Source organism: Diceros bicornis, chromosome 16 (assembly GCF_020826845.1).
Source record: "Diceros bicornis minor isolate mBicDic1 chromosome 16, mDicBic1.mat.cur, whole genome shotgun sequence".
In the NCBI taxonomy this organism is placed as follows: domain Eukaryota; kingdom Metazoa; phylum Chordata; class Mammalia; order Perissodactyla; family Rhinocerotidae; genus Diceros; species Diceros bicornis.
This window is the reverse complement of record NC_080755.1, coordinates 45,344,161-45,367,629: the sequence shown is the minus strand read 5'-3', so window position 1 is coordinate 45,367,629 and position 23,469 is coordinate 45,344,161. Positions and strand designations below refer to the sequence as shown.

Genomic DNA, 23,469 nt, shown 5'->3' with positions numbered 1-23,469 from the left:
TTTTTAACACAGATGACCTTATGGATTATGAAAGAGGTTACTACTGGAATGAACTATAACACGTCAACTTAGAAAATTTGCTATAGAAGCTATGTGGCATGAGTACTCTTTGTTTGGAGGCTGAAACAAATTTGCTACTTAGAAGTACATGAAAGATTTTATAAGTACCTCTAGGATAATGATTGCTTATATAAAGCAAAGAGAGGTGTTAAGGTAATTATTGAAATAATTTGAAACCAAAAAACACATTTTACATGAAATATCCAAGTTAATGAGGCCCTAAATTTCTAGTGGAGTCTGAATTATCAAGATAACTAGGTCAACTGCCAGTCTTGTTTATATTATGCAATTGTGGATTCTGTCTTGGTTTAATTTGTTTCTAAAGTCCATTTATTATTTTTTGAGTGATGATTACAGATTTCCATTAATGAGTAACGTTCACATATAGCCCACTAGGAAATTTATCAGATTAATCCCTGTAACATTTCAACAATTTCAGTGCATCTTGTATGTGTCAGTCATAGTACTAGGTACTGGGGACATAGTTTGGGGGAGGTAAGACCAAAAAAATAAGAATAAACAAACAAGGAACTCGTGAGATCTTGGTAAGTGCCACACTAATGGGATAGCAACTGACTCATCAAGAAAAGTATTCCTGGTAGAGTCTAAGGTGAAGGATCAGAAAGAGCCAGTCAAGCAAACACCAGGGTGGAGAGCTTTACAGGCAGAAGGGACAACTACTAGAAAGGTCCTATAGAAAGAACGAGGTTGATATTTGAAGAAAAAACAAAGAAGGTCACTGTGCCTGGAGCCTAGAGAGTAAGAAGGAAAACGAAGAAGATACAAAGGGGATCCCTTGGGAATGCAAAATGTTGCAGCTGCTATGGAAAATATTATGGCAGTTCGTCAAAAAATTAAAAATTGAATTACCATATGATCCAGCGATTCCACTTCTGGATATATTTCCAAAAGAATTGAAAGCAGGGACTCAAATAGATGTTTATACACCTGTGTTCATAGCAGCATTAGTCACAATAGCAAAAAGATAGAAGCAACCAGTGTCTGTCCATCAACAGATGAGTGGATAAACAAAATGTAGTATATACATACAATGGAATATTTTTCAGCTTTAAAAGGGGAGGAAATTCTGACACATGCTACGACATGGGTGAGCCTTGAGGATATTATGCTAAGTGAAATAAGCCAGTCATAAAAGAACAACAATCGTATGATTTTACTTACACGAGGTACCCAGAGTAGTCAAATTCATAGAGACAGAAAGTAGGACAGTGACTGCCAGGGCTGAGGGGGAGGGGGGATTAGGGAGTTCTTGTTTAATGGGTACAGAGTTTCAGTTTTGCAGGATGAAAAGAGTTCTGGAGAAGGGTGGTAGTGATGGTTGCACAACAGTGTGAATGTACTTAATGCCATTGAACTGTGTACACTTAAAAATGGTTAAGATGGTAAATTTTATATGTGTATTTTTAAAAATATTTTAAAAATTTAGAAGATCCTAACAGTGTTTTTGCAGTTGTCTAAGTGGCCATCATGGAGAGAAAGTAGACATATTTGGGACATTTGAGAGGTATAGTCAACAGAGCTATAGATTGGATGTGAGCAGTATGGGAAAGAGGAGACTCAATGATAACTCATAGATCTTTGGCTTGGGCAACTGATAAAAGAAGCGGTACTGAGATGAGGACAAACAAGCAAGTTCTTGGGTGATATTAAATTTGAGATGCCTATTTGTTATACCTGTAGAGATAGCAGGGAAGTAGGTAGGTACGTAAGTCCATGGCTGGATATATAGAAGTGGAAGCCATCAGCATATAGAGGGTATTGAAAATAAATGTTTATGCATATAGATATAGTGTATGTGTGTAGACAAAATACAAATAAGATTATGTTATTGCTCTGCTCAAACCCAAAGTCTTCCCATACCACATTGTAAGACCAGGTTCTTTACAATGGCCTAAAAGGTCATGTATGATCTATTCCTTTCCCCCTTAGCTCTCTGTCATCATCTCCAACAACTTTCCCCTTGTCTCACCTAATCCCGGCCATCTACTCCACTCTGGGCACTTGGCTGTTCCTCAAACGTGCCCAGCATTCTCTGGCCTCAGGAAATTTGCATTTGTTGTATCTTCTGCTTGGGAAGCTCTCCCTCAGATATGCCTTATCTGATACTTCAGGTTTTTGTTACATAATTTCCAGTCACAGCCTTCTCTGGCTACCCATATTTAAAAATTGCAATTTTTCCTTAATCTTTAATCTCCTAATCTCTTAATGATCTCTTCTCTTATTGTTTCCCATAGGATTTATTACCACTTATTATGCTACCTATTTAATGTGATTATTTCATTATTTTTTGTCTCATCTCCTTCCATAAATTCTCTATAACTCCAGTACCTAGAACGGTTCCTGGCACAACATGCTCAAAACTATGGGAACAAAGTCCATATTTCCTATAAGGTTCAATACAATTTTCATTATGTATAACTGTTATTAAACACAAAATTACCACAGTTTTTCATAACTCTCTCCATAAGGTAAGAATTTTCAGGAAAAAAATGGAGTAACAGAAATAAAACAAGATGAAATTATAGTTTATTAATGTTATTTTCTCCTAGTGGCCAGCAAGATTTGTCTCGGCCGACTCTTGCTAATGAAAATGATTGTTGCTGTGTACAGTCTGCTGTGGATGGCACTGCCAAGTGGTGTCAGGCAGTTGGTACTTTTGACAAATACATATCTGTTCTCTATTTAGTGTGCTGCATTTTATGGGTCTTTTTGTTAGAGTTTTGTTCCAGTCCTTAATAGCCTGTATTTCTTTACAGAGAATTACATAAGGCCATTGATATACCCATACTCTGTCTTTCCAGACAGGTCTGATACATACTGATGTGCTCATTTCTATTGTCTGAAACAGTTCTCACCAATGGACATGATCTTCCTTAAGCCACTCACCTTTATAAACTTTGAATGCTATTTATTTATTTATTGTAGTGGACAGTCACTTCTATTCACTTTTGAATTCTACCTTGCATTTGTTTTTACAATTCTACTCCTATTATCTTCTCAGTTTTAACTTTTTAATATATTTTTAAAATTTACATACAGCAAACTCACTCAGTGGTATATGGTTCTATGGGTTTTAACAAACCCATAGAGTCCTGTATCCATCACCCCTGTCATGTACAGAATAGTTCCATCACCCTCAAAATGTCCTCAGGCTGCTCCCCACTTTTACAATCATTCCCTCCTCCAATCTCTCAGGATTAATTCAAATAATGAATTTTAAAATTTCATTCCTCTACAAATAGATGCTCCTCCAACCAATCTCACTTATTTATTTTCAGCATTAAATTTTTTAAAAAACATCTAGGTTTTTGTTCTTGTTCCTAATAATAATAATGGGTAAAATTTATGGTGACCTATTATGCACAAGCATCATACTTAGCACTTTAATAAATAGATGTTTTATTATTTAACATTTCACATACAGTTTGTGCTCTTAGCTATTCTACGAATTATATATTAATCTCATTTTTTTTATTTTCAATGTTAAGATTTACAATTTTAACTGTATTTTATCTTTTTGTTTACTTTAAACTTATGTTTTCCCTCAGTCTTAATTGGTTTAGGTCAAATAATCTTATTATTCTACTATTTTACTTTATTTTTAGCTACTTGTTTGTCTAGTATTAATTTTACTCTATCACTGTTCCTGAAATTGAAAATGGATGTAGGATAAAAACAGAGGGTAGAGTGGTGGTTGCCAGGGACTGAGTGGTGGGGGAAATGGGAGATGCTGGTCAAAGAGTACAAACTTTCAGTTATAAGATGAATAAGTTCTGGAGATTAATGTACAGCATGGTGACTATACTTAACAATACTGTATTATATACTTGAAAGTTGCTCAGAGAGGAGATCTTAAATATTCTCACCCACACACACAAAAAGATAATTATGTGAGATGATGGATGTGTTAACTAACCTTATTGTGGTAATCATGTTGTACACATTGTACACCTTAAACTTACACAATACTGTATGTCAATTACATCTCAATAAAGTTGAAAAAATATGAAAAGAAAAAAAGGAGAATAAAATCAGAAAAAAGAAAAAGGATGTAGAAATTCAAGAAGAGTAGGTGGGTAGATAGTGCTCTAAAAACGGAGTTTTGACAGATTCATCCCTGTAATATCTCAACAGTTAACTCTAATCCTGAAAAATGTGTCTCCGAAATCTATGTCAATTAAAATGGCAGATCTGTTTGGGGGGTAGTGTTCATCTGGGTCCTTCAATTCCTGATAACAACAATCTTACTCCTAGTGACAGATAAAGGTAGACTACCACAATAAAGTTGTCTGCATAGGCCCAGTAAATAATCCGATGTCTTCCTGAAGAGATAATTGATCGGATTCTAGGTCCTATAGCTTCTGCACCTTTACATGCTGATCATGGTTCGCACTGATGATGACTCAATAGGAAAAAGAAGGAAAAAAAGAAAAATATTTCTCAGGGAAGAGACACTCAATGCCATGCTCCAAGTTTAATCTTAACAAAACAATCAAGATTCTTTCCTTCCCTGGTTCTCTCTTGCTTAGAGAAACTGCAGAATCCCCACTCTAGATTACTGACAGGGTGAAACCAGTCTTTTTGGTCCAATGTTGGACAAGCATGGGCTGCATCTGTTGAGTCCTTGATTGGACATGTACCACCAGAAAGTTGAGATACTTGTCTAGGGAGGAGGTTGGTGTGTCAAATAGAACACAAGAATAAAACACAATGAAGGTCAATTTTATTTACAAATTCCTGACTTCTTGAGTGGGAAAACCTAACCTTCACTGTTAGAGGTGATACTCTTGACATGGCTTTCTAAGAGCTGCTGTGGAATCAACCTATCCATATCTGGGAGACTTGTTCTCCCAACTTAGAGTTTAGGGACATCAACTTCAAATATCATAAAACTTCACTAGAATCTTGTATCTTCTGCCATGACGCATTTTTTCAGCTACCTCATACTGAATAATCTCCAGATTTTTGCCATTCAAATGCTGAATGCTATTCTGAATGGGGTATGGAGAGTAGGGTTGTAGTCCTCTCCAAATTATGTACTTCCATGAATTCTTCATGCTCATTCGACTCTAACTGGATTTAAACCCTACTCTCTCAAAACTACGGACCTATTTGTATGCTCTAAAAAAACACAATATCTCTAAAATCTTACGCCAAGCTGCTGTCTACAAAACTGGGGTTTTCATTTTAATATCTTACATAATGAAAAGGCAATGCATTCCCACATTTAAGGAAAAATATACCAAAGAGAGCAAAGCCTATTTCTAGTTCTCCTTTACCTGTAATTGTTTTTTGACTACAACAGTGGTCATCAGTGAAGAATCAAACTGTATAAAGTGTATGAGTTTAACATAGCTAATACCTGGCTATGAATGCTTATATATTCATCCATCTACTGAATACTAATTGAACATCTATTATGTAACAGGCACTGTGTAAAGCTGGAGAAATTCAAGTCAAATGAAGTATGGTCTTTGCTTCTAGTCTACTGACAAGAGAAGGGTAAATGCTAAGACAATGTGCCCCAAGATAGACAGGTTAAAGAAAAGACATCTGAATGAAACCCAGAAAAGAGAAAGTTTTCCTAGAAGTAAGGAACTGGGTTTCAAAGGACAAGTAGGTGTGAAGTCATGTGAAAGGACATCCTGCCAGAGGACACACTAAGTGCAAATGCACGAGATGTGATGAAGAGTATCTGGAGGGATATGTGGATATGCAAAGACTTGATGGAATACCAGACTTGAGGTTGAGGACAGGATCACAACAGGAAGAATTTGAATAGGGAAACAACATCGTCAGATCTGATTATGAAAAATCACTCTCGCAGCCCTATGGAGTTGAGAGAGGAGGGGGAGCAAATTGGTGTCAGGAGACCAGGCAGGAGGCCATTTTCAAGCAACAAATGATGAGAGCCTGACATGACGTATGGTGGTGGGAGTAGAGAGGAGAGGATGGATTCCAAATCTATTAGGAAAGCAGGAATACAGGTCTCAGTGTTTGAATGAAGACTGGCAGAGAGTGAAAATGGAGGAGTTGAGGATGATGGGGAGCCTGCTGGCTTGGATGATTGGTGGATACTGGTACCAGTCCCAATGTGAAGAACACAGGAGGAAGAACAGGATCAGCTTTAATAGCAATGATACCTTGAAAGATCAGCTCACAACCACCAATTGTATTAAAGGATGTGTGTCTGGGCCCTTCGTCTTTATTATACTTAAGAATACCAAAAGAAAAAATAACAAAATCTTTAAAACCACCCATGACCTCTTTGTTTTTGAATTATATAAGAAGTGATAACTTCGCCCTCTTTTGCCTTCAATTCTATAACTAGAATCAACTGCTGTCAATTAATCTGATGTAAGAGAAAAAAACTTTGTGTTCTACCAGAAAGCAATAGTCTCAATACTATTTATTGAATAATCTGCTGGTTGAAATGCAAAATTTATTTTTTATTTATTTCTCAAATATAACAAGAAATATTTCTGTCCTCTATGTTCTGTTACACTGACCTACTTGTCTATTTTTATGCCAAATAATACTATATTGAATTTAAATCAGGTTTTATAGTAAATGTTAATGTTTAATCTACTTTTTCAAAATTTCTCAGAATCCTTTTACATTTATTCTTCTATATGAAGTTCATTCTGATTGGAATTGTATTAAATTAATCATTAATTTGAGAAGAACTAAAATTTGTACAGTGGTAAGGTTTTACATCAAGGAACATATATATCTTTCTATTTATTTATGTCTTATTTTATATCTTTTAATAAAATTCTATTTTCTTCATATACATTTGTTTACAGCTTGTTAAATTTAGTCCTAGATATTATACTTTAGGTTACTGTATGAAGGCATTTCTTTTCTTCTTAGTTTAAACTAATTATAGCTAGTGTAAGAAAAAGCTATTTTTTTTTGCATATATATATATACACACATATATATAAACCTACTACCTTATTTAATTTTCTTATTAACTCTAATAGATTCTTAGTGTAGTTTCTTGAAGTTTCCAAATATGAAATCCACCATTTGTGAAAATAACATTTCTTTCCTTATGTAATAAAAGATTAGGCTTTTTTTCTTTTTCTTACCAAAACTTCTACACTTTGTTGAATAAGAGTAATAGTAGGAAGCTTCCTTGGCTTGTTGGGATCTTAAAGACACATGTTTAGTATTTTACCATTTAGCATAATGTTTGCTTTTAGTTTCTTACAAAAGCAATAGCATTTTGAAAGCTTCTTTATATTCCCATATTAACATGAGTTTTTAAAAAATTGGTAACAACTATCTAATTTTACATAATGTCCTCTTTCATCTATTGATATAATTATATAACAACACCCCTTTAAATTATACATTAATTAGATGGTGTGCTTCTTAAGATGTACTGAATGTATGCCCTGCTTTTGTATCAGAAGGGAATATATCTGTTCCCTTAATGCAGAAAACAAGGTTTTACCATCATGAACAAGAAGCAGCTTCAAAAGACCAACAGTATTAGCATTTCATATTACTGTTAAAGTCTGAGATCTAATTTATCAACAGCAACAACAGTAATCATTTGTTGAGTGTTACATATATATCAGACACATTGTTGAACACTTTATTGCTATTATCATAGTTAATTTTCACAAAGATCCATTGGTATGGATACTGTTGTTATACTCTATTTGTAGATGAGAAAACTCAGATCTTAAGGAAGTTAAGTTACTTGCCCAAGACTACACAGTGAATGAAGTAGGATTCAAACCTAGAGATTAAGACTTAGGAACCCAAAACTTTATCCATTACGTTATACTTAGAAAAAGTCAAACAAGGCAAAAAAGGATTAAATATTTCATGAGCACATTAAAAAGTTACCTAATACCGAGGAAAAGACTTGAACTTCTCTTAACATACAAGTCTAAATAATTTGTACCATCCTTTGTACAGTGGAGCTCTGAGATTTTGAACAACCACTTGCCCAAGAACTAAAGCAGAATTTAAATTGCTTTCAAAAACCAGTCTTGACTTTTCCTACAACATTCCTTATATATAAGATGAATTCTACTTGAATGAAAATAAGGAATTAGATTCTTCAATTCTATGATGGATTGGCTGCTGTACCACTGATTCATCTCATTCCAGAAGTCTATTTGTCAATTAGCAACCCAGAACGTCACGGATGGCTCCTAACAAAAACCCATGTGAAAGAAATCCTTTTTCATGACATTCCACCTACATTTCTCTGTGCATAAAATCCCATTCTAACTTTATTATATTGCCAGAGGACCACATTTATGAGCTCGCAGGTGTAAACCCCACTCCGTACCCTCAAATTAGTATCGTTTACTTGGATGTGTTTTAACAGTATGTTATTGGCTTTCATCAAGAATTTTATCAAAACAATAGCCAAAAGCAAAAAATTTCTATATTTACTAAAAATAAAAAAAATCCATTTTATAAAACCTTGCCTAATATTTTTAATCTAATAGGTATACAAATAAACCAGATTGCCTAGATATCAGGTGCTAAAAGTTACATTCTAGATGTAATATAATTTCTTTTGGACCAATGAATTATTTGGAAGTATGCTTTTACATTTCCAAACATATTGGGTATCATATTATTTTAATTACATTGTGATCAATGAATGTGTTTAGTATGATTCAAGGACTTCAATATACATTTCTTTAGAGCCAAGTACTAAATATTCTTTGGATGCTTAGGAAAAAAAATAAGATTCTCTAATTGAATGCACATTTCAGTTACGTCAGGTAAATCTTCTATGTTCCTTCCTTTTTTTTTTTCAAATTCTGAGAGGAAATTTGAAAATCTCTGAATTTAACATTGGTCTTTATATATAGCTTCCATTCTACAAAAATACAGAAAAAAGAGGAACAAGTTAAATGATACCACAAGAAATAATTAGACAAAAACAAATATTAGCACTGTTGAAACTAGAGGACAAAAAGTCCACTCTTTTCAATAAATCAGAGTAGGAAAAAGGGATTGTGGTAGATTAAGAGACTTAAGGGATATAAAAATTATACATAGTATGTGATCCTAGATTGGATTCTAGTTTGCGTAAATGATCTGTAAAGAAAGTTTCTTTGAATTGAAAGTTGAATATGATGAGGATATTAGGCAAAATCATAATCTGCAAAAATAAAAAGGAAAATAATTGAAAAAAGAAGTTAGAATACAACTATGATACACAGCTATGTACTGAGGCTTTGGCGAGAAAAAAGAAAAAGAGGAAGATTGGCAACGGATGTTAGCACAGGGCCAATCTTCCTCAAAAAAAAAAGAGAAGTTTGTAGAACAGTATATATATGTTCTCATTTTGGTTATATACATTTATTCACTATAATATATAAATATTTTATATATGCATGTATGAATGTATGTATTTATATATGTGTATAAAACAGAAATTAAGGAATATGTATTAGGGTGTTAAGAGTGATAATTGGATAATCTTTGGGTGGAGAAACTTGTTTTGGTTTATTGTCTATATTTGCTACCTATAATAGTATACATTTACTGTTTCTATAATGATAAAAGTATATTCAAATGCTGTGGTGAGTTTCTAAATTTGTCCATAAAGATCTGTCAAAATTTGCTTAAATAGTACACATGTATATTATAAAAGCCGTATATTTATAATTATTACATATTTCTTTAACGATTTACAAATTTCTAAAAGTCAATCCTTTTATCATATGTAGCGACCTCTGTCTCGACCTCTTTGGCCTTAAGGGAATTACTAACGAAAAACCTACATTTGTTTTTCATTAGAATTACTAGTATTTTTCTCTCATCTCTTTACTTTCAATTTTTTCATATCTGAATATTTTAGCTGTGTCAATTGTAAATATCATAGATCTTGATGTTTTAAAAATCCCATTTAACAATCTTTCCTTTAACTGGTGAGTTTAATCCATTTACATTTATTGTTATGACTATATTATGACTTATTTGTATCATTTTATTACATACTTTTAATTTTCTATTTGTCCACAATAAATTATTATTTTTCTTGTTTCATTATTTCATTTGGGTAGGCTAAAGAGTTTTTTCCTCCATTATTTTTTTTTCTCCTCTACTGAATAAGAAATTCTACCCTGTATATCCTTCTGTTTGTAATATATTTTCCGTTTTTATATCACATATAACTTGAAGCCTAAAGTTAATTATATGTTTACTTTTCACAAGAACAGCATAAAAAAATCTCTAAACTGTTTAACCTCCAAGACTCCTCCTTCTTTGTCACCTCACGATTTTCAACTTTTTTGAAATCTCCAAAATATTATAATTTTTGTTTTATATAATCATAATTTGTGCATATGTGCGCATATGTTACATTATTTTGTTTATCATTTTCTCTAATAGTCCTAGTCATTTTCTTTCTCTCTTTTTTTAGAGAGTACATCTTTTATCAAGAAAGATGGTGGTGGTAAACTATGTTTTTCTTTATGTGAAAGGTGTTTATGTCTCTCCTTTCCTTGAATAATTTTTTAGTTGGATACACAATTCTGAGGTAATAGTAATTTTTTATTAGCACTTTGAAGATATTTCATTGTTTTCTAGTTTGTTGCTATTGGAAATTCTTATCAGTATAATTTTAGTTCCTGAATAAGTAATCTGCTCTCGAGGGTGTTTTAAACCCTTCTTTTTGTCATTATCTTTGGTATCGCACAATGTATCAAAGATAAAGCATTATTCCTGAGTCTGATAATCCACGTATTTCAGCAACTCTGAAAAATTCTCACTTCTTGTCCTTTCAAAAATTATTTCTCATCCATTCTCTATTTTCTTTTGGAATTATGATTGATGTATGTTAAATTTTCTCATTCCATGTTTTGTGCTTTTCAAATTCTCTTCTATTTTTTTTCACCATCATATATTAATTTTGTCTTCAGCTATGTTTAATGTATTTTTTAACACATCCAGTGACATTTCATTTCAATGATTGTAATTTTTAATGTTCAATTTATTTTATTGAAATATAGTTGACATACAATATTATGTTAGTTTCAGGTGTACAACATAGTGATTCAACATTTATATACATTATGAAATGTTCAGCCTAGTAACCATCTGTCACCAAAGTTATTACAATATTATTGACTATATTCCCTATGCTGTATATTACAACCCATGACTTATTTATTTTATAACTGGAAGTTTGTATCTCTTAATCCCCTTCATCTATTTTGCCCAGTCCACCTCCCACCTCCCCTCTGGCAACCATCAATTTGTTCTCTGTATCTATGAGTCAAATGTCTGTTTTGTTTTGTTTATTCATTTGTTTTGTTTTTTAGATTCCCATATAAGTGAAATCATACAGTATTTGTCTTTCTCTGTCTTACTTGTTTCACTTAGCATAATACCCTCTAGGTTCATCTATGTTGTTGTAAATGGCAAGATTCCATTCTTTTTTATGGCCAAGTAATATTCCATTGTGCATATATCACATCTTTTTTATCCATTCATCTATTGATAGACACTTAGGCTGCTTCCATATCCCGGCTATTGTAAATAATGCTGCAACGAATATAGGGATGCATATATCTTTTTGAATTAGTGTTTTGTTTTCTTTGGGTAAATACGCAGAAGTGGAATTGCTGGATCAAATGGTACTTCTTTTTTGAAATTTTTGAGGAAACTCCATGCTGTTTCCTATAGTGGCTGCACCAATTTACATTCCCACCAACAGCGCACAAGCTTTCCCTTTTCTCCACATCCTCACCAAGACTTGTTACTTGTTGTCTTTTTGATGATTGCCAGTTTTATTTTGTTCTAAGTATTTAAAGAGATTCTTTCCCAAATCTGGCTTGGCGTTTTGAATTTTTCGGAAAACTCTTGTTTACATACTTTGATTGTCAAGTGTTGTATGTTTGAGATTTGAAGTTTTATGACTTGTATCTTTGTTTGTACTTGTCAATATAAAGTTACTCATCCATTTCGTGTATGTATGTATGTGTGTATGTAGGTATCGTCATCATCCCTCTGGAGGCCACTCAATTTGTTAGCCTGATAATTCTTTGCCCAATTTTTAGTTCTTTAATATTTTTTCTTTGTTTTAAAAGTACACTGTTTAATCTTGCTTTTAACAAGATCTGAAAGTCTCTCTCTTTTAAAAAGAGAAATAAATTCAGTTTTGTTCAGTTTTAAAATTTCTTTCATCTAGAAGTATTTTTCGTTTTTCCTTTCTAATTATTTTATTTTCTGCACTTTGCTATGTGACCTTTTATTTATTTTTATTTCTCCAATCATTTAGAAAATACATATTTTAAAATGTTTTTAAAAAAGCAAATCTTGGCTAGATATGCAATTTGATATGATGCTTATCTTCCACAAAATCATAGAAAATTTGGGGCTTTCTCTTATTTCTTTAGATATCTATTAAGTAAGTCTATCTCCATAGAACACACTGTTTATTTATGATTCCTACTCAAATTAAACTTTCGTTAAATGTTCAGACTCTATGAAATTTCAGATTTTTGAGCCTCTCATTTCTATAATATTTTTCCCTTTTCTTGACCTACTTTTCTATTTCAAGCTTATTGCTCGTTTTCACAACTTTGGCCTCAAAATGTTTATGAAACCTAAATAAAACAAGTATTCTTATCTTTGTCAACGATTCGAATGACACCAAAAAAAAATTTCTTCTGGCAACTGTAGTAGTTTCCTATTGCTGCTATACTTAGTGGCTTAAAGTACCACAGGTTTAGTGACTTAAACCAAAGTTGTTTTATCATCTTACATTTCTGGAGGTCAGAACTCCAATATCAGTCTCAGTGAACTAAAATCAAGGTGTGAGCAGGGCCGTGTTCCTTCTTGAGGCTCTAGGGTCTATATGTTTTCTTGCCTTTTTCAACTTCTAGAGATTGCCCACCTTAGCTCATGGCCCTACATCACTCCAACTTCTGCTACTGTTGTCACATCTCCTGTCACTCTGATCTTCTTTCCTCCTTCTCAGTGCCCTTGCGAATACACTGGGCTCACCTGGAGAATCCAGGATAATCCCCTATCTCATAATCCTTAGCTTAATCACATCTGCAAAGTTTCTTTTGGCATGTAAAGCAACATATTCACAGATTCTAGGAATTAGGGCATGGACATTTTTGTGGGGCCATTATTCAGCTGACTATAACTCATATGTACATTTTACTCTCCTTCCTTCTTCTTTTCCTTTTTCTGTTCTTCAATTTCTTTCAAATAATCAAAAATTTGTTTTTCTCATGTCTCATTCTTCTGTCTAGAGATTTTTCCACTTTTCAGATTCTATTTTTTGGATGAATATGACAATTTTAATAGGCAGTGTTCCTTCTTTCTGGGTGGTCTCATCATCTTGGATTTTCTCATTATTCTGAAAATTAATGTGTTCCTTTTCAAAATCATGTTCTCAGTGGACACCATATATCATGCAGGCTACAAAACACAGGACTTTCGTTGTGGTTCACGTCTCAAATGAAATGAAATTGCAGTAATCCCATTTTACCATTACCCAATCAGGCTAACAGGGCTAATTGTCTGTTTCCTGGGGGCAGGCAATTAAAGCCTGCTTCCAGTTCACAGTTTTTGCTATATCACTGTTGCATTTTCAGGATTCTCTGCATTGCTAATTTTTGCTAGCAAAGCTCCTCCATTTTTGGGGTAGAGGTTTAATTTTAAATTGCATCATTATTGATGGTATGTAGCAATTTCTATCTGTTCACCAAGCTCAATTTCCTGGAGGACACCTTGCTGAACTTCATCATAAATTCTCTCATATCCTTGTGCAAGACATTTACATAAGAACTTTGGGGAATTCTAATGATCTTGTTTTTTATTTTTAAGCTGAAATTTTGAGGCACAAAGTAAATATTTAAAAACTTCCCAGCATAATAGCAAACATGCTTTCAGGAAACCCTGAACAAACAGTGGGGTTTGGCTCTATAATTACTTTAACAAAGCATCCTAATTAAAAGCGCAATCCACAAGGAATTGGAACATTTCTACAAGTTACTGTTGATCTTCACACTGCTTAAACTAAGCGGAGAAGGCAAGAGGAACTACAGAAGTCACAGAAGGAGAGGGGGTTGCTTTCATTGCCTTCAGCTATCTGCACAGAACCACTGCCTCTCTTTAGCTGACTTGCAGGGTACAGAGTTACCACCATAATGAGTGGATCACTTCTTTGGAGTTTACCAGGAGACTGGAAAGCAAAGAGGAAAAGTTATGCAACGCAATGCACCTAGGGAGAGCTAACATCGCAGTTCCCTTCCAATGCACATGTCTTTTGCTACTGCAAAGAATGCCTCCCATTTCACATGGTTTTCAAAATGATTGCTTCCTCCTTATCCAGAATTCAAGGGAAATCAAAGCAATTCTATCTGGAAACTTCTGACTTTGGAATATTTAGTACTCAAAGCTTTCCAACATTAGCCATGAAAGCTTTCATAGAAGTCATTTATAACTTATTTTATGACTTAAAAATTTACATAAATAAGTTAAAATGAGATAAATACTTAAAGAAAATCTCCTTAGCTTAAATATATGTATATTTGGAAACAGAGCAAACCATCAGGCTGAGTACTCCTTGGGAGCTGCTCATGACCACTTCTGAGCTTGTCCATTCACCCACATAGTAATTCCTATCAAGGGTTACACTTGTTAATCTTTGAAGGATGCAGTTAAAAGAAAAAAAAAAAAAAAAAAAAAAACAGGAGGAAGGAAGGGGAATTGAAGTCAGTTTAGGGTGTATCTCAGTGAAAAGAGATCATGGATCAATAAGTTGAGAAGGCAACAGGATCAAATATATTTGGTCCTATTAATTTCTTAGAGCAAGTAAAACACTGCTTTACAAAGCAAGTGAAACATATCTGTTCCACACTCCTATAGTTAAATGCCTTGAAATGGCTATTAGTTTCTATTATGTTTTAAAGGTGAACAATCTCAAATCATAATCTATAACAGCATTATGTACAAGAAGTATCAACTCCAGTAGCTTACTTCTATTAATGTTTTACTCACTTTTTTTCAGATTGCTAATGTGTACATTGTGATCGAGGACGTGAATTGTCTAAGCAATTATAATCCAAATGAAGAGTGGAAGGGCCAGCCCCGTGGCTTAGCAGTTAAGTGCACGCGCTCCGCTACTGGCGGCCCGGGTTCGGATCCCGGGAGTGGACCGACGCACTGCTTGTCCAGCCATGCTGAGGCCGCGTCCCACATACAGCAACTAGAAGGATGTGCAACTATGACATACAACTATCTACTGGGGCTTTGAGGAAAAAAAAAAGGAGGAGGATTGGCAATAGGTGTTAGCTCAGAGCCGGTCTTCCTCAGCAAAAAGAGGAGGATTAGCATGGATGTTAGCTCAGGGCTGATCTTCCTCACAAAAACAAAAAAAAAAAAAAAAGAGTGGAAGAATGAGAAAAGAGGCAATATTTGAAATGCGTTAAGATAATCTACTGGTAAAGGAGTAACATTTGGAAAAGTGAGGACATATTTTGAACCAACAGTGCAGAAACAATTTTCCTAAAGGCACTCTTTTTGAAGAATGTCTACTATACTGTTCCGCACATCCTTCCCTGCAGTTCTAGCTGTCAACCTCCTTTCTCTGAAGTTTCTAGTTCAAGTACTAATTGTTTTCATTGTCTTTCCAATCAGTACAGCCGTTCTATGTACTGTACCTCATCCCTCAAGAGAGCTGTTCCTCTCTGTTTCATGTTTGTACTCCCCATGACTCGGCACACTATAGGTTCCTAATCATACTTCATAAGAACTGCACCAATACTCAATAAAGAAAAAGTAAGGAGTAATGCTGCACGCAAAAGAGGGACATTATTAAGCCAAGAGCATGAAAAAGTTCAAACAAATCCAATTAAGCAGCATTTATTAAGACTCTACGCATGAGCATGGCATAGAGATTCTTGATTAAAATAGATGTATGAATTGGATTTTACTTACATCACATGGACATGAAAAGCATACAATGAAATGGAGATTTTGTGCCACCCAAGGAGCTGTGATTTTACATTTTGGTTCCACTTAGACTGTGAGTCACTCAGTGAGGAGAAAAGGCACATAAGTCAAGTGGAGAGCCCCATTCATCCTGGATATTTTATAGGACCTTCAGGACCTCTGCTCCGTTTATCTTCACTCCTTCCAGTAAGAGATGTAGTCCCTTAGGTCTGGGTAAATGATATGATCTCATTTCTTAGAATCTTTTGCCTTGAATCACTGTCTTTTATTGTCACTGGGTCAGTTCTAGAGGACTCTCCTCTGATAACCTGTACTGGACAGTGACTCCCAAAACCTGGCCTTGAGTTTCAGCTCCACAGTTACTAGCTGAGTGACTTGATGAAGTTAATTCAATTTTCTTAGCCTAAGTTACTCTTCTTTAAAATAAGGCTAATAAGATATACCCCATAGGATAGAGGAAACGATAAAGTACAAGTATATAAACTTTAAGAGTTATTTCTGAAGTAAAATGGAAAAATAAATCATTTGTTTGTACAGTGTATCCTAACCACCCTTTTATTCTTTAGACAAGACAGATCACATCCTCATGACTTTAGGTGCAGCTGTCCTGGCCTGCTTGCCATCCTTCAGCCACCGCTGGGCTCCAATCTCAGGACGTCTGTTCTTGCTGTTCCTTCTGTCTGAAGGGCTCTGGTCTGACCCATTCACAAGGCTGCCTCCTTCACTTCCTCAAGGTCTGCGTTCATATTTTACCTAATCAAAGAGATCTCCTCAACCCCAACCCCTATATTGAACAATACTCCCCAATCATTTGCTATTCCTTCTACCGTGCTTTATTTTTCTTCAGAGCATTTATCACTATCTACCTCTATCTCGATAAATTTTTTTTCTTTTTTTTGTGAGGAAGATGAGCTCTGAGCTAACATCCACGCCAATCCTCCTCTTTTTGCTGAGGAAGACTGGCCCTGGGCTAACATCCGTGCCCATCTTCCTCTACTTTATATGGGACACAGCCACAGCATGGCCTGACAAGCGGTGGTTCACGCCCAGGATCTGAACCTGGGCCGCCAGCAGTGGAGCAGGTGCACTTAACCACTACACCACAGGGCCAGCCCCCTCAATAAAATTTATACTCCTTAAAGTAGCGACTTTATTTATTGCTTTACCCCTAGTACCTGAATTAATGCCTGGTATATACAGACCTTCAAGAAGAAATACACATTGAATAAATACATGAATTAATGTTTCTTAACCTGTTAGTAAAGGATATAAGCATTGTGAAGTATGACTTTGTGCAACTCCACAGCTTCTTAATTTATATAACTTAAGACAAGTTAAATAACACCTTCTAAGCCTCAAGTTACTTTTCTATAAAATCTAATATCACCTTAGGATTTTCCTACCTGGTTTTGCCCATGTTTGCCTATTTCTAATATATTTTTTATGCTTCAGCCAGAGTAATCTCTTCAAAATGCAAATATAATTAAGTCACTATTTTAAAAAGTCCCTTAATGACTTGCTGAAGATAAAGCAAGTTATTACTTTAATGACATTCTTAAGACAAAGTTCAAAATCCTTAATTTGGTCTTGCCAGGTTTACAATCTGCGTGTCTTACAAATCTCTTCAAGTGCCATCTCTGCGCTTCAGTTTGATGGTCTTTGTTTTCACACCCCTAATAGTGCCATGGTCTATCTTGACTTAAAACTTGCATTTAACTTGCCCTCTACTCCTGCTCCCTCAATTTCCAATGTATAGTTCTGCATAGCTAATTCCTATTCATCCTTCAAGTCTCTGTTTAAATGCAGGTCTTCTATATGTCTGTCTGTTTGCCCATGGGTCTATCCATCCATCCCATGTTGAACTATAGGATATTGCTAATATTCAATCAGCTTTGCCCTATAAAAACGTCCGTTTCCATGGGGCCGGCCCGGTGGCGCAAGCGGTTAAGTGCGCGCGCTCCGCTGCGGCGGCCCGGGGTTCGCTGGTTCGGATCCCGGGCGCGCACCGACGCACTGCTTGGTAAGCCATGCTGTGGCGGCGTCCCATATAAAGTGGAGGAAGATAGGCACAGATGTTAGCCCAGGGCCGTCTTCCTCAGCAAAAAAAGAGGAGGATTGGCGGATGTTAGCACAGGGCTGATCTCCTCACAAAAAAAAAAAAAAAAAAAAAAAAAAAAAAACGTCCGTTTCCTATCACTTTACCTAGAATGTCTGTCTTTCTTTGCTATACTCTAAGCTCCACAAGGAAAGGATCATGTCTTTCTTATTTATTATTATATCCTCAAAGCTAAGTACAGTATCTGATGTTTAGTAAGTTTCCTATCAATATTCTTTGAATTCATGTGCTGTCACATGGCAGTAATTACCGTTATTGTGGAAATAGTATTTGTTGATTGTTTTACTACCACCATAATTATTTTGTAAAACCAAATCTGTGACTACCTTAAAATCATGAATGAAGATGAATTATTTAGAAAGAGAAGACGGGAAAGATCAAGGAAGAGGAAAATGAGAAGTAGGAATTCAAGGAAGAGGTAGGGAGGACAGACTTCAGAAAAGGTGAGGGTAGAAGAACGGGGACAAGAAAAAAATGAGGCGGGAAGAAGGAAGAGAGAAAAAGGAGAAGAAAAGGAAAGGATATAGAATTTTTACCTTCCATTAACTTGAATACTTTCATTTCTATCAGTTAAGGAATAAGGGAATTTCATTGTCTGTTATTTAGGCAGTCATCCTGTGCCATCACATTTTTAATACATATGCATTTATTCTTCTAGTTATTTTTCCTTGGTCCCAGTTTTGATCACCTACCTTTAAGTTTCAAGTACCTCTCATTTTCATGAATTTCTAACTCTTTCAATTGTAACTCTAATTCTATATGGTATATTGCTGTTTTGAAGATTTTGCTTATATTTAACCTATTGATATGTGACTTTTCTATGAATCTCAATATCTCATCCACAAATGTCTCACATAACTATCAATTAAGCAAATAAGGCAGACTGTTTTGTATATAAAAGAAACAAAGTGTTGATTATTAATGACCATATCATAAGCAAGTCGAAAATACATATTGCAGTTTTGCAGAAGCATCATAAAAGGGCAAGAGAAACTATGTAATCATATTTCATGAGTATTATCAGAAATTGTAGCAGTTCCTGTGAAGAAAATATTTAAGGTCAATTATTCAAAATAAAATGAGTACAAAAAAATCATTTCAAATTATCTTGACAAAAAAGTAACTTATTATGAGTGTCATAATTAAAGCATAATTAATTTATATTTATATGGCGTTGTTGAAGACTCTACATTCATTAAGGATTTTGTTTTGCATCCAAAGATACAGGAGGAATAAATAACCCCAAGGTTGGAGTTCATCAACTTTTTTTAAGGGGTGCTTTGAAACTGAAGTAACTAAGAAGATAGAAATCAGAGTAATACTAATTAGGGAAAGATCTTACCATCTAGATCATTTTCTGGGGTCTCCGCTGTGTACCAGTTGGAAGGTGGTCCAGTGCCATTGACTGTCGTAGCTGACACTTGGAAACTGTACTGACTTCCTTTCTCCAGTCCTGTGAAAGAATTTTCCACAGGGAAAAAAAAAGTTACTGAATAACATGTATTTCTAGCTGGTTTTCAAAGTTTTAGTAAAATTTCAACAATGGTAGACACGCTTTATATTGTTTGTGATTGTTGTGGTGATTATTGTTGTTTTGGCCAAAAAGGCAGGAATATTAAAGTGAGAAATCAGATTATTTTTCATATATCCTCATTTATTTTTTCCAATTTATAAAAATGTATCCCTGAAAACAGCCTCAGGGCAGATGCATTAATCTGAAATGGCACAAATATTTGGTGCCAAGGAAAATGCATAAAGAAAATAAACTATTAGAGGGCCGGCCTCACGTCTTAGCGGTTAAGCGCGTGCGCTCCGCTACTGGCGGCCCGGGTTCGGATCCTGGGCGCGCACTGACACACTGCTTCTCCGGCCATGCTGAGGCCGCATCCCACATACAGCAACTAGAAGGATGTGCAGCTATGACATACAACTATCTACTGGGGCTTTGGGGAAAAAAAGAAAAAGAGGAGGATTGACAATAGATGTTAGCTCAGAGCCGGTCTTCCTCAGCAAAAAGAGGAGGATTAGCATGGATGTTAGCTCAGGGCTGACCTTCCTCACAAAAAATAAATAAATAAATAAATAAAATAAACTATTAGAGAAATGATACTTATATCATGTAAAAAGTTACGTATTTACAGATTTTTACATAAGAAGATGAGTAAATCTTGGTACTTAAGGAGAATTCTAACTTACTATTAATAGGAGATATTATTTTAAGTGATGGTTAGAACAGACTTGTTAATGGCAAGGGGCAGTTGCCTTCAATAAATAGTACTATTAGAGAAGACAATTTGATAAACCCACCCGACACAAAGATATCTGTAACACAAAATGTTGTTCTCTTAAGTAGCTTCTAATTTTATAAAACAGACTGGAAGCTCCTTAAAGAAATGGACTGAGAATGATGTTGGTGCTGTTGTTGTTTTTGTTATTATTGGTGTTTTAATTGTATATCCATAGAGTCCACTACAGTGTATGACACATGGAAGGCACACACACAAAACAACTGTTGAAAGATCCACTAAAGCAGTGCTTAATACAAATGATATATTAGGTTAAAATACAATGTCCAACATCAGTAGCAAGACAGTGAATAGATAATTTGGAACACAAGGCATCCGTCATGTCTCAAGTAGGCTTGTGCTCACTTGATTTCTTAACAAGGCATTGATCTTATATTTGTTAACATTTGCACCCTTTCATAGGCGCTGTTGCTGATCACCCAGGCAGAGGGAGTATAGAGTTCTTCCAAGAAATTAAAAAACTAATAGGGAGAGAACTATGCGAAGAAATGCTTACCTAATCATTGCAGCTCATGACTTTCATAGTGGTCTTATCTGAAACAGTTTTAGACCATCAAGAATATACTCTTTTGTATTAAGTAGAAATTTAACTTCATTTTTCTTTGAAATGGATGGACAATTATGTCAATACCATCTCCAACAACTGATTTGAAATACCATCTGTGATGATCAGTTTTGTGTGTCAACTTGGCTAGGTGGTGTTGTGAGAGTATTTTGTAGATGTGACTAACATCCATATTCAACTGATTTTAAGTGAGAGATATTGCCCTAGATAATCTGAGTGGGCCAGATCCAATCAGGTGAAAGGCATTAAGAACAGAGCTGAGGCTTCCCTGAAGAAGAAATTTCACCTGTAGACATTAGCTTCAGCTTGCGAGTTCCAGGCTTCCTTTCCTGATGGCCTGCCCTGTAGATTTTGGAATCGTATAGCTAGCTGTCACAATCACTTAAGCCAATTCCTTGCAATAAATCTCCTATGGTTCTGTTTCTCTGGTTGAACTCTGACTGACAAACCATCTTATCATATGCAAGATTTTGATATATAAATGGAAATCTTTTTGAATGCCCTGCATTCTTTTCCATTCATTTGACTTTAAATCAAGTGGCTTTCATATGCAGAATCTATCAATTTTTAATAGAAGTTAGTTAAAACATCTCACTATAAAGTAGATATGAAAATTTCTCCTTATAATTTTCCGAATTTTGATTTATATACTTTGGGCTCACTATCTGTCAGAATCATTCATTCAGTTTTGAGTAAAACAAAAGCCTACTAACAACTTAAAGTAAACGTTAGAAATTCAATGACCATCCATTAAGTGTCCCCCCAGTGGGATCTCACCTGAACAGCCCAAGCTACTGAGGAGAATATTCCTTCCAACCATGTACAGTAGGAGACCTATTCATCTCATCCTCTCTATGACATCTGTAGTGAAGGTTTAACATGCAATATAGACTAGTGCCTAGGCCACTCTGAAAATCCTGCCAAATTTCCTTGGAATATTATAGTTGAGGTTAAAATTTTTTTATTTTGCGTTTTATTCTAGAATATAGCTGTGGAGTCTCTCTCACTACAGACATCTGGAAATTGTAGGTTAAGTATAAAAAACATTAAAATATATACATAAATTCCCAATATTAAAGGAGGTCTAAATGTCTAGTCAAATGGCATATCTAATACTATTTAGATGTACATCTAACAAAGTGGTCCTGTAAGTAAGGCAGGAACACCTTAGAATGAGAAATTCACCAAGGAGGGAACCCACTCCAACCATTTGCTTGTTAGGAGTTTCTTCTTTAGATTGGACTGAATCTGTTTTACCATAGTATATAAACGCTAGTTTTACACAGTGGGATAAAAAAATTAAATTCCTCTTTCAAAATATCTTTATCCAAGTCTTCTGATTCTAAATTCAATGCCTTCTGTACCAAGCCTTTACCAACGGAATTAAATCTGTGACCTTCTTCTACGTCTAGACAAGCGTAGGATGCAGTGATAAGCAGAACCGGACATTTTGGCTTTCGGAGAGGCATTCTGGACATTCAGAATTCTAGGTCGCGAATGTTCCTGCTTCTTTGCTGTGAGGGGTACTTGGCTGGGCAAGTTTTAGATGTATTGAAAGCTCTTTTAATCTCAATTTCCCATATACAGGAATTAGGAAATAATACTCACTTTTCCATCTTATAATGTTCTTTTGAGAATCAAATGACAAACTGCTTTTAAAATAGTTTATAAAATTAAGCATTTAATAGATGTAAATATAACTACCATTTGCAGATTATTTTCTGACGATTTTCAGATACTCTATGATTTTGGCTCAGAATACATTATTACTCCCACTTCAGAGATAAGGATAATAAGGCTCAGAGAAAGTAAGCAAGAGTACTATGTGCTGCCTTAATTACAGCCAGGACTGCTCTTAGGTGAAGACTCTGGGCTGTGTCTTGTCTCCTGCTGGGATCCTATAGACCATTCTCTTCAGAGACCAACCTGGCCTAGGCTGGGACCTAACAGGGACATCAGCAGCAAATGCAAAGCGCAAGGAATTTTCATCTATAATGATTACGTAAACCCAGAACTGAGCAGTGGACAGACAGGCAGGAAATAATTGATGATTCCATTTTTGACAGTAGATCAACCTAAGAGATCAATAAAACCTCAAATTCACTATAAAGTAGAGTTAAGTTGTTCTCTTACTTAGAAAAAATGTTCCCCTGTTAGAAAGAGGAGGTATCTTCAGGAGTTAAACCAACAATCACCATGAACAAGCTATTTTTTGAGCCCCAACCAGATAGCTGAGATCTAAAGATCCTTCAACACAGTATTTATTCATTTAGTCATTCATTGGAGGTAGGGTAGAGAGAAGCCTGTCTGTAATCAAAAGCTTTTTTGTGTGTGTATTTCTAAAACTTGTTATCTGGGATGTCATTCCTGAGTTGGGCTGGTGGAAATATTAAATAGCATTTTAAAAATAAATTGGTAGGAAAACTTTAATTTAATCTCTT

The 23,469-nt window shown here is 35.0% G+C and overlaps 1 protein-coding gene across 1 annotated transcript in view; it reads right to left on the bottom strand.

Moving 5' to 3' along the window:
* The window catches only part of DCC (DCC netrin 1 receptor), a 1,099,744-nt gene that overhangs the window by 169,339 nt on the left and 906,936 nt on the right, over positions 1-23,469 (bottom strand). The window contains exon 14 of the mRNA XM_058557158.1: positions 19,500-19,610. Coding sequence (XP_058413141.1) covers positions 19,500-19,610 — 111 coding nt within the window. The remainder of the gene's footprint in view (positions 1-19,499; positions 19,611-23,469) is intronic.